The following is a 16,713-nucleotide window of genomic DNA, read 5'->3' on the forward strand; positions in this document are numbered from 1 at the left end:
GTAATAATCTACCATAGCTATTTATTTTCTCACTGGAGGTTGGCTGCTGTGTTACTGCTCATCCTGAATCAAAAACACTCCTCCAAGAGCAGGTGGGGACAGGCTAATTTTTGCAATTTTCAGAGGAATGTGAAGGAATATTTTGGGGGGTAGGCACAAAAATTGCCAGAGTTCTCAATGCTGTAGCAAGCCGCCAGCTACCACGTCCCCCCCCCCAAAATGCCCCCAATGCAAAGTGGATTCGGGGATAAAAATTAATAGTGGTGTCTGCCACAGACCACCTTGACAATCTTCATTAGGATGGATTAGGTGGGTTGTCAGCTGGCTCAGCATGTGCCATCTAGCTTCAAACAGCCCTAATGGATGGATACCAACAGGGTATCGTCTGGTGCCCCCATGGGGAAATGGTTGCACTCTGTGACAGTCTGCTATGCCTAAGCCCACTTCTGAATTGCAGATGAAACACACATGGCAGATTGCTTAGATTCCTTGCATTTTACTATGTAAAACAGCCTTACTTACTTTGTAAAACAGTCTTACTAGTAGAGTAGGCCCAAGAGCAGGTGTCACCTCATCTGCTTTGTCTATGGATGTTGTGAAGAGATTAGATCACTTCTGGGATGCCCTGCAAAATCCAACAAAACCCTGTACATTTCTGTGGCTTTCACTGGCAATGCCAGCGTCATTTCAGGGCATAACTTTTCTTCTTATAATCTCAATGGGATCTTTATGCTTTCCAAGCAGACTATGCCTTCATTCCATTGCCATTGTTTTTCTACATCCAGGGAACCTTGCAGAAGTTTGTTGATGACCTCTTTGAGACCATATTCAGCACCGCCCATCGAGGGAGTGCCTTGCCTCTCGCCATCAAATACATGTTTGATTTTCTGGACGAACAAGCTGATAAGCACCAGATCAATGACTACGATGTCAGGCACACTTGGAAGAGTAATTGGTAAGTAGGGCCCACAACTCGATTGTAAAACGCAAGCTGTGCATGCAGAAGAGAGTCTCCAGGTGGGGTGGTCTGCAACCCTGGAGAGCTCCTGTCACTCAGTGTAGAATCAGATACTATATGCAACTCTGGGCCTGCCTAATTCAGCTCTGCCTGTTGCTGGCATGTGGCCTTTGGGGGAGTGGGCAACAAGGAAATGTGGGATTGAAAGGAAATTTGGGATTGAAAGGAAATTTGGAATTGAAAGGATTCCCAACCTTGGTGTAGAGAATGCTGAGCTAGGAAACCTCATTGGAACTCTTGGTTTGCCCCAGTTTTTCTCAGATAAGGGATCAAGTGGTAGAAATCGCTTTAGTCGTGTGGGAAACCAAGTTCCCAAAGGTGGAAAATGAATGTACTTAAATTCCACTTTTTTTCCTAGGGTAGGTGAAGCCTCCAATATGCATTCAAACAGTTTATGCTAGATCACTTTCTGCTGGCCCATCAGAGCCAGTGCTCTGGCTCTGGGAGTTGGGCATTCTGCCCTGGATCAGTGCAAATTGAATGTAAGCTTATATAACCATCATAACTAATTATGATGGTGAAGTTTGCTCCAATCTTTAGCTAAGAATACGGTAGGAAAGTTGGCACCAGCAGCATGCATAGCACTAGAGAGCCAAATTCTGTCTTCCTATCCATTTATACCAGAGCACAGGGGGATTTGGGTGCTCAGCGAGTGGCGAGATGCGACAAGCCCTCTGCTACATGCAAGGTTTCATGTCTCCCCACTGTGTTCTTCCCTTCTGCCGATTTCATCTCTCAGATCCTCTAAACCATTTCTGGGGACAAGAACATAACACTCTCATCTCTGGCATTTGTTAAATGGAAGTCCAAATTGCTTTTGTATAGTTCAGTAACTGTCAGTAATTAGCCAGGCTGAAAAAGAAACATTTTTAAATGGCGATATGAGAGCATGGAAATGCTTGGAACTGATTTATCGCTATGCTTTCTGTAATAAAGGAAGAGTCGGTGTGTTGGGAGGGGAAAGAAGGCAGAGAGGGAAGAATCCCAATGATGCCTGGTTTCCAATTCAACAGAGTCCAGGGAGGCAGGCCCCTGCATACTAATGGTCATGCTTATTCCAGGGTGATAATTCAATGTGCAGAGTTCATTTCTTGAGATCATTTCCTGAAATTAAAATGTGCATGTGTGCCCAGCACTCATAGAAGAATACTATGGAGCCAAGCATTTGGTGTTTGAGTCAAATGTATTCATGGGAACCTATGCCTTAGGTGTTATACCTGTGTGCCATGGCTATACAACTTCAGACTGCAGCTGAGAGTCCAGATCATGGAATACTCCTCCCATGCGCACACAAAAATCATTCCACATAGAAAATCAGATTCCAGGGAGAATGAATTTGGATTAGCCTTCTCCCTTACATGGTAGGTTTCTATGTGAGGGAATCTCTCCTAGCTAGAACTAGGCTCAGAAGCTGTGAGGAATTTGGAGAGGGGGTATCCTCAGAAATCTCAATGTGTAGGCAGGGGTCTGAAACTTGGTTCTCTCTCAGAGAGAGATTGCTTGAGCTTCCCCAACAGCTGTGAATTTCAGGGGAAAGGAAATAAGAGTCACTCAGCTGTACAGCATGGATTTTGAAGACCCAGTCAAAAGAAACATGAATTCTGGGTTGGGATGGGCCTGGAGCAAGTGGCAGAAAGGGGAAGAAGAGCTAACAAATCACATTTCCAAATCACTACCACCTATGGAGATTCAGAGAGAATATCTGCCCTGTTTTCTGAGATTCTGACTAGCCAAAGGTTATTGCCAGCCAGGGCCCTGTTTTTAGCTACCAAATAATGTGTTTCCCCAGCCTGACTTTCCTCCTTTCTTTGCCTTTGCAGTCTACCTCTGCGCTTTTGGGTGAATGTGATTAAGAACCCCCAGTTTGTGTTTGACATTCACAAGAACAGTATTACTGATGCCTGCCTATCAGTGGTGGCTCAGACATTCATGGACTCCTGCTCAACTTCTGAGCACAAGCTAGGGAAAGACTCTCCCTCCAATAAACTACTGTACGCCAAGGACATCCCCAACTATAAGAGCTGGGTAGAAAGGTGAGTGGCTTCAACAATGGGGAGGTGGCCTTGCAAGATGCAGCTATGTAAGAAGAGTTGCTTTTGTAATGTGTGTTCTGAATGACTGGAGAGCCTGGCAAAACTGTGCATACCTGCGCAGTGTCTGAAGAAGCGTGCATGCACATGAAAGCTCATACCAATGACAAACTTAGTTGGTCTTTAAGGTGCTGCTGGAAGGAATTTTTTTACAGTGGTACCTCGACATCCAAATGACTCGACTTCCGAAGGTTTTGACTTCCGAAGTCTGCAAACCCGAAAGTCTTTTTGCCGCGCGTGCGTTCTGCGCAGAAGCACAAAACCGCACTTCGCACATGCGCAAAACAGGCACTTCGACAACCAAAGACTTTGACTTACGAAGAGCGCCGCGGAACGGTTCGCCTTCGTAAGTCGAGGTACCACTGTATTTTGTTTCGACTGTACATACCTGTGTATGAAAGAACCTCCCAGGACTGGAGGGTGAAGAAATCTTCCTAGCCAATTGGAAAAGACAGATTGGTTGGTTTTTCAAAGCGAGGACAATTGCTCTCTGTCCTCAATGACTAATAAATAAAGCACATTGGGGGGAATGGGGGAAGAATGGAGGCAGCCGTTTATAATGAAACGGCTGCCAGTGTGATTTGTAGGGGAAGGAGCAGAGCAAAATCTCTAGCCAAAGGAGCTTGCAATCTTAATTAATTTTTTAAAAAGTGCAAGCATGTCATATTGGGTATGATGAAGGCAGGTTTTGCAGTTCATAGATTTTACCAAGAAGGTTCTGGTTCACTTTTCCAGGCATGTTTGTCTTGTTAACAAATTATTTCCCCCACCCCACAAAAAGTTTTCCTACTGAAAATGAGTTACTCAAGAAGAGCGGAATTCATTGGAGGCAGCTCAATTCTGTGAAAGACCTGTCTGTTGCTACCATCACCACCAAATTGATATACCAAGCAAAACCATGACATTTTTCCACCTCAGCTGACAAAGAGGGGGGAAATTGACAGAGGAGCATGCTGTGAAAATGGGGTTGAAGCCTTAGTTCTTCCCACCAGCCTGTTTGCAGCATGAGAAGCAGTTTCCTTGAGCTCATAGGCCCCCATGGAAAATGTGTAAGAAATGACTGGGACACTGTTAAGTAGGTTTGCTCAAAGAATCTCCTTCCTCCTTTTTTTTGCTGGACACTGCACTTCACTTAATTTTAAAAAAAGTTCTAGCAGCATTTTAATTTCCTCAGACCTGTTGTTCTTCACAGCATGTCTAGATTTCAGGATTTGGGGTGGTAGTGTGGAGTTGTCAATTTGTTTATAAGTTTCCTGGGGACCTGAGGAGTGTAGCGACTTCATCTTTCTGCGCCACTTGTGATGTGGATGGATGGAAGGTGTCTTAGCTTAAGAAAGATAAAAAGGAAGCTTACAGGTACTGTGCATTGAATTGGGCATCCTCAGCAGCTGCAAGGAAGGGCCCAGCACAACCAGAAGTCTTCTTGAAGCAGTGAACCCCACAGCCACTTAGAGAAGATGAGGGGAAATCCTTGCCACTGGTGTCTCCAGATGTCTGGCTCCTTTGCGCTCCAAATGTATCTGTGGTTTTGGGTAGGAAAGTGCCCTTGTAAGCATCTTAACACCATCTCTCTTGGCAGAGAATGTGGCCAAAGGATAGGGGAGGCCTTTGATCTTCACCTCCCAGAGGCAATATGTTGCCATTTGCTCCTGACCAGATGCCTGACACAGCATTGCTCCACTTTTCTTGGTTTCTTGAGGACGCAATGATGTTCTTCAATTATCCCAGCTGTGCCACAGCTTTTAATTCAAACTGTATTAATGCTTCATATTTCTGATTGAGAAAGGCAAAGGACATTGCATTCAGAATTATTTCTACTTATTCATACTACTGTGTGACAAATACATGGACAGAAACTTTTGACTGCCATCATGCACTGTGGTCCCCTTTCTCTTCTGTGCCTCTGTATCAAAGTGAGAGCAGTTGGGTCAAATTTCCAAAAAAATATAATAAAAATACTTTTAAAGGTACATACTCCAGAAATTTTTCCCCTCCCCTGCTCACCTGCTCCATAGAGCCCACCTCAGAGAAGCGCCCATCACAGGTGTGTTGTTCAACTTCTGTCTGCAGCAACAGAGCAAAGCCCAACAGAGTTTTTTGGAATTGCATAGAGCCCTCCATAGCAAGCAGCTGCTTCACTTCCAGCCGTTACTGCCAAGAACTGCATCAACAAATATCCCTCCCCACATTTTATATCTATGTTGCCTCTGTGTTCCCAAGGGTATATGAACCAAGCATAGATGATTATGTATATCTTGGGGGGGGGGGAGTGGAGGAAAATACCTGGTTGATTGGTTGATGGGATGGATCCTGAGCTCCCCTATCCCCCTCATGCCATTTTGACAGGTGGGTAAGTGTGTCACCCTGTCAGTTACCAGACATCACCATAACACCAGCTGACTGTACTTCAGAGGAAAGAACCGGGCGTGCAGTCTAAGTTTGCTGCTGATTCTTTCCTTTCTCCCTTCTCAGCCCAGCTTGATCTGAAGCGAAGCGGCAAAGAAAGATTGGCTGCACTGCAGAGTAGTGCAACTGATCCCTGGAGGACTTGCTGTTGCCGCTGATAAGTGGTGACAGCAAGCCTTACTTGCCGAGGAACATTCAGGAGCACACTTTACGGTTCCTGATTGTTCCTTTGCAGCCATGTCAGGTGTGTGGGAGGTGGCTATGGTTTGAGGGAAATAGTCTTGCGGGCCACATTAGGATTCCTGCTTGGCCTAACTTGATTCCCCTCAACTGATGAAAAAATTCATTTTTGTGTCCTCCTTCCATGACTCAGGACACCATGAATGGTTCTTCCTTCCCCTACCTCTTAAAACTTCAAAAATAGTCCTGTGAAACACTAATCCACCCACACATTGAGATTGTCAGTGGAGAGACTTCTGACTTGGCAACCCCTGAGAGCTCTTGTGTTGGCAGGATCAAGGGAAAGGGCCTTTTTGTGATAGCATCACCCTACCTGCAGCGCATTGCTGGCAGGTGTCCATTGGCCCTCATTGTTAACAGGTGTTTAAAGAAAGCCTTAAAGACGTACAAGTGAAACCTCGGAAAATTAGAATATCGTCGAAAAGTGCATTTATTTCAGTAATGCAACTTATTAATTTTTCTTTTAATTTTTACAAATGCTTTCTTTTGGAAATTCTACAGTAATAAAACAAATAGTTACAATAATACAAAAATAAACATCGCCATTACATTTCATTAATTACATTCCATTTAATAATTGACCCGCCTAACGACAAATAATTACAATTACAACAAATAAACGCTTGACATATCTTGCTTTGCATGTCATGCATCTATCTCATACAGTCATACCTCGTTTTAAGTACGCTTCGGTTTGAGTACTTTCAGTTTAAGTACTCCGTGGACCCGTCTGGAACGGATTAATCCACTTTCCATTACTTTCAGTGGGAAAGTTCACTTCAGGTTAAGTACGGACTTCCAGAACCAATTACACTCATACTTTGGGTTAAGTACGCTTCAGTTTAAGTTCTTCGTGGACCGTCTGGAACGGATTAATCCACTTTCCATTACTTTCAATGGGAAAGTTCACTTCAGGTTAAGTACAGACTTCCGGAACCAATTGTGTACTTAAACCGAAGTACCACTGTATATTGGTTTCACCTTTTAAGTTGCATTACTGAAATAAATGCACTTTTCAACGATATTCTAATTTTCTGAGTTTCACCTGTATTTGTTTTCACTGGCTTTTGCTTGTGTTGTTTGCTATAGCTGTTTCGTAGTATTCCTGATGCTTCTGGATTGTACTTGGTATTGGATTTGTGTAATAGTTAGCTGGAGATGTGTGTTTTTTCATTCCTTCTGATTTTTAAGATTGTGATTGCATTGCATTTTAACTTGCATGTTCCATTGAGTGGACCTGAAAATTGCTGTACAAATCCTTTTTAAAAATGAAGTGATTATATGGCTGAGAAAGTGGGAGAGAGACTGGCCAGGGCCGAGTAACTGAAACCTGTTCTTTCTGGTCCTAATCTAGAAGTCTATCCATTACACCACACTAGTTCTCACATACATAGCTGCCAAGTTATCCCTTTTTTTAAGGGATTTTCCCTTATGCTGAATAGGCTTCCTCGCGAGAAAAGGGAAAACTTGGCAGCTATGCTGAGGTATCATTGTGGATTCTCTATTATGTTGTGGTGGTGGCATTGGCAATGGCTTGTCTGTGGACAGCCTTGTGTATCTTTCCCAGCTGTCTGCTGTTGACTGAATCTGTATCTGTCTTTGATGCTTACAAGGTCTGGTTATTCCTCTGATCCCTCCAAATACCAATTTTACATGCTCCTATTTACATGTTCTTATTACATGCACTTCCTATTTTGCCACAAACTCAGCTGATCACCATGAACTTCTTAACTAACCAGCCTTTTGTGGTTAAAATTACACAAAGGTTTTCTGTACTCCAGTAGCGGTCTACTTTCTGTTTATTGATGGGTGGGTTGGATTTCCTCCGTACGGAGCACTGTTGTCACAGTGTGACTGTGCAATAGGAAATCTGAAGGAGCATGAGACTCTTAACCTCGAGCCCTGCATTGCAGGGGGTTGGGCTAGATTACCCTCGTGGTCTCTTCCAGCTCTACAATTCTGAGATTCTATGAGTCATTTGACACAGGAGTAGAAAATTGTTTAATTTGCTTCGCATAGTACTGTACTCAGTTGCTTCAGTTTAATACTTTGCTTTGTTACAACAAATCACTTGTTCTCCTTCTGGATGTCCCTAGATTTGTCTTCAGAAAAGGCTTTTCCTTCTGACTTTCTGTCTCTCCTGCTCCCTGCTGTAGATATTATGCAGATATTGCTAAAATGCCAGCAATCAGCGACCAAGACATGAGCGCCTACCTGGCAGAGCAGTCCCGGTTACACCTGAGCCAGTTCAACAGTATGAGCGCACTGCATGAGATCTACTCATACATCACCAAGTACAAGGATGAGGTAAGGGGAAGCAGTAGGGGAGGATCAGTGGGAGGGAGAGGAGTTGATGACCTCTTTCCATAATGGCTGGTCTGCCCTGTATATCCACCAACCTCTTCTGAGGCCTCCCTGCACCGCAAACTAGACTTGCTTATTTATTTATTGGAGCTCAGATTTTTGGAGTGGGGAGGGGAGTTAAAAGCTGACTGACGGTGGCGTACATGAAAGGGATAACTGGCTGAAGTACGGATAAACCTCCATACTCCAGCCCACTCATTTTCCTCCGTTGAAGCCCCTTAACCCCCTGTGTTAGTGCTCCAAGGTGGGAACACTCTGCTTCTCTTGTGATGTGCAGCTTTGTCCTCAGGTATTCCTGTCAGGATCCAGCAGCCTATTATATACTCATGTTTCCACCTTTCTCCCCCCCCCTTCAGCTGTCCAAACTTCTCAAGGCTGACAAACAAACAGGCCAACTTTAACCTCCACCCCCCACCCCGGAAAGAAATAATAATAATAATAATAATAATAATAATAATAATAATAATAATAATAATAATAAACAGATAAGCATCACAACAGTGTTAGCAAATATATAGCAGGTAAATTCAAAAGAGGGGACTAAATCACATAGTGGGAAAGCATTTAATTAATTGAACAAATAAAGTAACAAGAAAAGAGAGAAAATCCCGCTTGCCCTTTGCCATTCAATCACCAATTTAAACTACAAAAACATGCAGAAGTACGGCAGAAGAAAACACTATCTTAGCATGTCACTTTTCAGTTATTCCTATGCTGGGTAGTCTCCAATGCTGTCCTAATTCGCAATCCCAGGAGTTGGGGAGGGGGGCATGTTTGCTATGAAGTCACTTCAGCAGGCCTCTTAAGTTTTAAGGAGTGGTTAAAAGCCCATCTGCCGTAATTGGTATAAACTCCATAAAGTACTTTTCTGTGAACACATTCTCTGCAATCCTTTATTAAAGCAATAAAATATATAACACTAATAAAAATATATGTAATAGGATCACATGGATTTTATTGCCCGGCTGAACGACAATGAGACCTGGGGGAGTGGGGGGGGGGGTTAGTGGCTTTTGTAAAGCAATAAAAGCCTTTGTACAAGAGTTTGCCAAACTACTCTGGGCAAGGAGGTTCTTCCAAGAGCTGGTGAGTGGTCCCACAGTTTCTTATGGGGAGAGAGAAGGAGTTCTTGTGGGAAGGGGCAAAGGTTGCAACAGAAAGAGGTGGATCTAACAGACTGCATTAATGAAGAATTAGATAGGGTGCAAGGCATTTGGAAAGCAGGTTAAGGCTCACGTTACTGCAGCTCAGTAGAAGAGGCATAAACACCCATATCAGTCGTCTTGTCTGTCTCATGCCATGAAGGTTTAGTTAACAAAGCAGTTGTTTGCACACTAAGGAAATTGACAAAGCATTATTTCTGAGTGACAGCAGATAAATGCTGGGCAGCTGGACTAAATGCTGCCTGTCAGCAAAAACTGAACCATAATGTAGTTTTGGTTCTTCCTTCATATACAAGATCCACGTGTGACAACCTGCCTGGTGCAGAAGATACATACATGTTTCATGAGCAGAGACTTAGGGTTGCTTTGGATATTCTCTACCTTTCCATTGCAGAGTTCCTGCCAAGATGGGATGTTGTGCTGGTGTTGTGCCCTCCATCCCAGCTCCCTCTTCTGCAACCTGCTTTCAGCAGAGGTTGGATGGCCATCTGCCATGGATGCTTGAGATTCCTGCATTGCAGGGGATTGGACTAGACAACCCTCAGGGGGTCCCTTCCAACTCAGCAATTCTGTGATTCTAAGGGCTTCAAAGCTATGGAGCACATTTTCTGAGAAAGCAAAAGGTGCTTCCTAACAGATCTGCTCAAGGAGGAGACTGGCAGGCCCTTTGCCTTTCCAGTTGTCTGCCAACAGGAGAGCTGTGTGTATATGAAATGACACACAGAGTCTCGTTATTGCTTTTTTTCTTTGCATATTAAACTGTAAGCAACTTTTTATTTTACAATACCTTGATTTAAATTTGAAAAGTTGCTGTGGCCTCGGGTTCAGACCTCCCTGTTGTAAGCCAAGAATCCCTACAGCAGGTCTTTCCTGTATGAGTAGGCACAAGTATATACTTCTAGGCAATGAGGATGGTCCTCATACTAGGAAATAGCTAACACTAACAGTGCCTTAGCAGCCTGCACAGTTGCAGGGCTTCTTAGCAAGACCCTATCCATCTGCCTTAGACCAAAAGTCACCACAAAGCTGAAACCAGAGGTTAACCCCCCTCCCCATAGCTGTTCCTAGAGACATTTTCATAGCAATTGCCTGCCCTGGGGCTGGTCTCCAGCTCCTAACATTCCCTTTCATTAGTATTACAAATAAGCAAGGCCTTAAAAGCAGAAATCAATAACAAGGCAAGCACTACGTGTTTGGAAAGCGTGATCTTAATGAGCTGAATGCAGGGTGAGTTGCCATTCCTTGTCTTTCCCGGTTAACCGCTGCCTGGCATCTGCTGGATGTGCATCCATAGCCCGCTCTTAAAGCACTGCTTGTGTGTTCACAGCTCCCAGGAACTTCTTTTATTATTTGTAATGGGATTAATAAATAGCAGCTGTTCCCTTTGTTTGTTTTCATTCATTAAACACAATTACATGCAGCCCGATTGCACCCTCTTTGATGCGAAATGGGAGAGAATAATTTTTCCTGTTGTTCAGTGCTATAATATGCTGTCATTGGCACTGAATGAAAATCATAATTAATTTTCATTTGGGTTTTTGCATCTTCCTAATCACGGTGGTCCCAGCTCCTTAAAACAGGTGACAGACATGCATCTCCCTCTCTCTTCTTGTGCTCCCTGTAGTTTTCCTCTTTACTGTGCTGCTCCCAGAAGGGCAACACAAAAACAGAAGATCAAACAAATACAAAGCAGGTTGTAAATCTTTCAGAATGTAGTGAGTCTTTCTTGAATCAAGAGAGAAAGGGATTCACGAACCATGAATAGAACTCCTGTTCAATAGCTCCAGTACTCTTAATAATTCCATCTTTTTTATTTCTGCCAGATTAACATGTCATTTGCATTCAGAGCTTGGGCGCCACCTAGAAATCACTGTGATTGGCGTTTTCTGTGCTTTGGATGGAGTATTGGGGTCCTTCCATATGTGCCAATGCAGGACGTGGTTATCCCCATGCAGAATTGCAGCAGGCTCAAGTTTTTGTACTGAGGTGGTGGTGGAATCACCTTTCCCATGGGAAGCTGTAGGGTAACAGTAGTTATCCTCCCCCAGGGAATGAAGTTGAGCTGCTTTACCCTCTTTCCCAACTCTTAGGATTCTTTATGCATTCACTAACTATGTGGCAAATCAACTTTATAGAATCTGCACTGAGCTTTTAAGTGTTTCATCATCTGCAAGGTCCTGAGCTGCAGCGCTGTGTACTCTCCACAACACGTCCCGCACGTTTAGCGCTGGAGACCTGTAGGGCGCCACAGCTGCTCTTAATCAAAAGGAGCTGATTTCCATATTAAGGAATTACCTGTAGGGCTTGTGATGGACCTTTCCTGCCTCCTAATAGTCAGTCTATTAATTATACAAGAGTTTATTTCCAATTATGCAGCCAATGAAATGGTTAATCAAGTCCCCTTTGATGGATGCTTTGACATTTAATTGGAAAGAGAAATCCACCTTGCACTCACAACAAACTTAGCCACTATAATGGGATTTCTGATGGGTTTGCATTTTAATCATCTGTTCTTTATCTGGCAGCACAATTTAAAGGGTGTGGGACTCGGTTCAATGGACTCCTGATGATGAGCACCTCTTTCTCCTTTTTGTAAAATTCCCTCACTATCTCAGCCCCTTTCACTAGCTGCTTTCCTGATCCCTTCCTTCCCCCCTCAGAACCCAAAGCCCTGTTCACAACATCCCGAGTTCATATAGTCTGAGTGCCTGAAGATGCGGAGTTTTTCAAGATTTCCTGGATTACATCCAAAGAGTGATCTAGTGATTCTCATCTGATTGTGAGAACAGAACTAGAAAGTGGACTAGGTTTGATTATTCCATAATTAAAGATGCCGGTTTCATAAATGTCCCCAGTGTTTCCTTGTCCCCAGGACCATCAGAAAAGTCCCAGATCATGCCATTGTGGGAGAGTTTTCCTATTCTCTGAATTAAGAAGGGCTGAGCAACCTGTGGCCCTCCAGATATTACAGGACTACTACCAGGTTTATGCAGGGGAAGTATTGGACATCATGTGTGCGAGGAGTCCTAGCAGATCTGCAAAAGTATTTTTGCAGATCTGCTGCTAGCCAGACTCCATACATGCTTCCTGCAAAATACAGGAAGGAAGATAGATGGGCAATTAAGCATTGCCTTCAATGTGCCCTCTGACTCTTTGTCACACACTCACAAGGGAGCGGGAGGAAAAGGACAGCCACTTCAGCTCACTAGCCAAGCTAGACGGCTGTAACCCTTTTGCAGGGTGATTGGGGATAGTGTGTGGCAAGCTGCAACCCTGGCAGGATGGCGATTGCTCCTCCTTGCTCAGCCGCTAGAATGGGTCAACACACTTGCTGATGCACTGTTGAGTTGCTGCCATTTTTAGCAGCCTCTCCTAGTTGTAACGGTCAAGAGAATGGCCGTCCCATATTTCTTCATCCTTAAAAGAGCGGGTTTGGAGTGTTTGGTGGGGAATCTCTCCTGGCTTTTTCCCCTAGACTACCACTGGTGTGAAGCATGTTTCAAATTACTCTAGAGTCTTCCTTTACTAATGATTTCATCTACACGTCTTTCCCCTTGCCAGATTTTAGCTGCTTTAGAGAAGGACGAACAGGCCCGAAGGCAACGGCTGCGGAGTAAGTTGGAGCAGGCAATTGACACAATGGCCCTAAGTAGCTGAAAAGGTCAAGATGGTGCTGCAGACTTCCCTAGCAGTGGACTCTTAAGGGAGAGAGAGAGCGGCAAGTGAGTCGCGGCAGCAAGAAAGCAATCAAGGAATACATTGGGGCCTGGCACCAAACAATGCACAGAGTTTGCTGCGTCTCAGAACACTTTACACACAACAAACAGCAAAACAACAGCAACAACAACGTAAGACCGCCATTCTCAAAAGCAAACAGAGCCTATTTTAAAGACCTTTTGGAAGGAGTGACGTAGCAAAGAACCTGAAGGACCGCAGGAGATGTGCAAGGAGGGCCAGTGAGACAAACCCCTGCTCAGCTGCAACTGCCTCCCTTCTCCGGCTCCCACCAAGGCCTGCTCCAGATTTGGCAATGGAAGGTTGGGGACTGCACTAACGTCTAGGACCACCTTTTTACATTATGGTTTTTTTTTTCCATGGCAGGCGGTTTGGTAGGCTTATAATTCCCTGCCCTTTCTCCCTGTACTTCCTTCCTTTCCCGCCTTGCCTGGACAGCTCCACTCTCCACCTTCTCTTCCATACTCTCTGGCCTTCTTCCTCTAGTGTTAACTGCTATATTTGCACAATTTCCACAAGCTAGGTTTTGTTTTCGTTTTTTTGGTTTTTTTTTAAAGATTTTAAATATACGAGTGTGGGGAGGTTCTAAATTTTAAACAAAACTTTGCAGGATTTTTTAAAATTCTTGTTTTAACAAAAAGAAAGGAGCATTGCTTGCTTGGGATAGAAGTGGGGGTGAGTGGAGTCCAAGAGAAGAGCCCCTCTATCTTTGATTCTTCCTACACTTTGTCCTGTGCCATATTTTATTTTAATAACATTTAGCACAGGCCAAATTGATGCTCTTGTTTTGAATGCTGCTTACGCGGGTGCCGAAGGTTTAAGGTACCCAGAGGGCAAAGAACTTGCAAAAGGGAGGGCGGGCCATGCATGGCAAACCCCTGTAGAGAGATCTTTCCACCTGTTTGTGATGAATTACTTTGTGGAAAGTGGCACACTTTTGAGAAAAGTCCCTGCTTTGCCTTTTTATAGATTAAGACAGGGCTGGCTGTTTTTAAGCAGAGTTTAGCAACTCTTCAAAAGTTCTCATTGCCCCACCCGCCCCAGAGTAGCCCGTCCCCAGCTGCCCCCATCTGTACATTTCCCACTCCTGGGGCATTTAGACAGAAGGGTACTGCCACGTATTGCCACTGCATAGACAGTGAATGGGGGTGGCCGTTTGAACCAACTCTCAGTATTCCCTCTTCCGTTGTAGAGGAAAGGCATCTTAGTAACAGATGCAGTCAGACTTGGTAGGGTCTGGGTCATGCAGGAAGCCTATGAGTAGATGCTTCTTCTGTGTTGTCTCCATTTCTAGCAGAACATGGCAACACTGGGTCTATTCAGAGAAATCATGAGGTCAGACTTCATGCTAAGAGATAAGGAACAAAGCGTGATTCAGCATGGAGCTGCAGTCTAGCACTGACAGAATCATTATATATAAGTGGGATGCCCCTTTAGTTTTTTCAGCTGTGTAAGTGTGTAGACACACCACTTTAGAATATTTTATTTGCCTCATCCCAATTTCTTCAGCAAAATGCAGAGCATCTCTTTTTGTTTTGGCAGCAATGAAGACCCAAACTCCCAACAGTCTTGTAATTCCACTCTGTTGGGATAAGCAGCTTCACCAGCGAATTTGGTTCTGGTTAGGCCAATGAGAAGAGGGTGAGAGAGTGCAGATAAGAAATGAGTTTCATGGAACTGTAGAGTTGGAAGGGACCCCAAGTGCCATCTAGTCCAACGCCCTTCATTATTTACATTATTACTTTTGTGCAGGAATCGTTAGATTATATGTGATATTCTCCATAGCTTGCTTTGGCTATGGACTGCTCCAGAGAGCAGGGAAATAATGATCTTAGTGGGGAGAGTAGAGTATCATTCACTCCAATATGATGATAGCATTACGAGAGGGGTAATTCCTGCAACTGAGTTCTGCTTTCTATTCTCTGCTACTTGGTTCAACCCAAAGGCTGCCTCCTCTTTCCTCTATGCACCTGGTTCCTGGCTGGCTTTGGGCTTCTCCTTGTTAGCAAACTGCCGTGTAGGAGGCCAGAAGGAACAGGTGTCCATATTGGGTCAGAGCAGAGAGGTCTGCAGAAGAAGACCCAGGTGCCGTTAGTTACTGCCACGTTGCCCAGGTTGTGATCAGGTACTTCCAGTTCAATTCAAGGCTGCCATAGTGTTTCCCAAGACATCCTGCACTGTTTGGAGGAGAAGTTGCACGTACCTTCATTTTGTGTCTGCTCACTCCTTGAGTGTCAGAAGGTGTCCTCATTTTCAAACTGAAACAACTCTTGTCCCTGGAATTCAGTAGCTCCATCTTTGAAATGTGAATTATGTGCTGTCGGAAAGGAGCATTTTACTTATTAGTTAGGTTTGCAATTTTAGGAGGCAACTGTTTATTCTGCATCCCACCACCCCTTCATTATTCTCATTCTACACCTAAAGAGCAACGAAGCTATGTGAGAGTAGGGAAGAGAGACTGTCCCTAGTTGAACTAGGGTTTGGGTCTATGGCCTACAAAGTGCATGTTAGCACTCCATAATTTTAATTTCACACTGGCCTGGATGTCTTGTACCAAAGGGCAGTTAATCAATTCACTGAAATAAATACAATTTAAAAATTATAAAATAACAATCCTACACACTGAGCAAAGCATTTCTGAAGGTCCTGAAATGCCCATTGGGTCTGAGTTTTCTGGTCCAACCCTAGCAAAGAACCAAGACATCCCATATCCAGCCTAAACCACAATATGTGAGAGAAACAAGCCCCTGAACTCTTGCTAAAATCTGTTTCCCTTTGCTCCTCTCTTTTTCGTTATCTCTACATCATTCCATTCACTGTTCTGACCCTAAGAATTTTAATCCCCTCAATTCAGTTCCTGACAAATGCAATGCCTTTAATTATCATTCAAAAGTTTGCTAGTGTGATGAAGCCACTGCCCTAATTCAACTCAGGTGACCAAACCCACCAAACTTTCAGCCTTCACCCACCCACCCAGTACCAATAAACTCAGTTGCTATCTCAAGTCTAGGTTGAGAGAGAGGCTATTGCAGAACATACCAAGCCTGATCCTACCCATTCCCTGAGAGTGCAAATAAGGGGAGGAGAGGGGATGTAATGAAGTTTTTAATTAAAATTTAAAATGTGTGTGTGTGCGTGTATATATATATATGTTGTTACAATCTAATTCTTGTGCCCCAGTGGGGCACTGTATAGTTAACAGAAAGAGCTCAAACCAGTATCACATACGGTTTTTACACAACCAGTGGAAAATACCAAATGGATAAAATTTCAAACATTTCTCATCAACCAGAACAATCATTTGAAGCCTATATACATCTCAGATTGCTTTGTTATTTTGTTTTTATCCTTTTTAATTATTTTTAATTAAAGAGGAGGAAGAGGAGAAGACAAAACGACAATAAAAAAATATAATGGAAAAACACCTAGGGATTCCCGAGATCTCTCTGGATCCATAGGACCTGTGGGCTGTTGCATGACTGTGCTAGAGTTTAGTCTGAGTTGAACTTTTTTTAAAAGAAAAAATGCAAGTGTTGAATACTAGAGGTTTGTTTAGACCTTTTTATTTTTGAAATTTTGGAATTAATTTGCCACTTCTTGTATAAGGAAAACAAAGAATTAACAACTGTTTATTTCTGGGAAAAAATGGTACTCAGAAGCCTTAAAGGACAGCTAAGTGTTTCTACACACAAAAGAT

General features: G+C 43.7%; 1 protein-coding gene across 4 annotated transcripts in view; it reads left to right on the forward strand.

The window, feature by feature from the left end:
- PLXNA1 (plexin A1) overlaps window positions 1-16,142 on the forward strand; it is a 298,287-nt gene extending 282,145 nt beyond the window's left edge. For all 4 annotated transcript variants that reach the window (XM_035106479.3, XM_035106473.3, XM_035106478.3 and 1 more), the window contains exons 29-32: window positions 786-955; window positions 2,839-3,051; window positions 7,911-8,061; window positions 12,843-16,142. In XM_035106479.3, the coding sequence (XP_034962370.3) occupies window positions 786-955; window positions 2,839-3,051; window positions 7,911-8,061; window positions 12,843-12,938 (630 nt within the window). In that variant the 3' untranslated portion in view covers window positions 12,939-16,142. The remainder of the gene's footprint in view (window positions 1-785; window positions 956-2,838; window positions 3,052-7,910; window positions 8,062-12,842) is intronic.
- Window positions 16,143-16,713: the final 571 nt, after the last annotated feature.

Source organism: Zootoca vivipara, chromosome 2, assembly GCF_965207765.1.
Source record: "Zootoca vivipara chromosome 2, rZooViv2.hap1.1, whole genome shotgun sequence".
Taxonomy (NCBI): domain Eukaryota; kingdom Metazoa; phylum Chordata; class Lepidosauria; order Squamata; family Lacertidae; genus Zootoca; species Zootoca vivipara.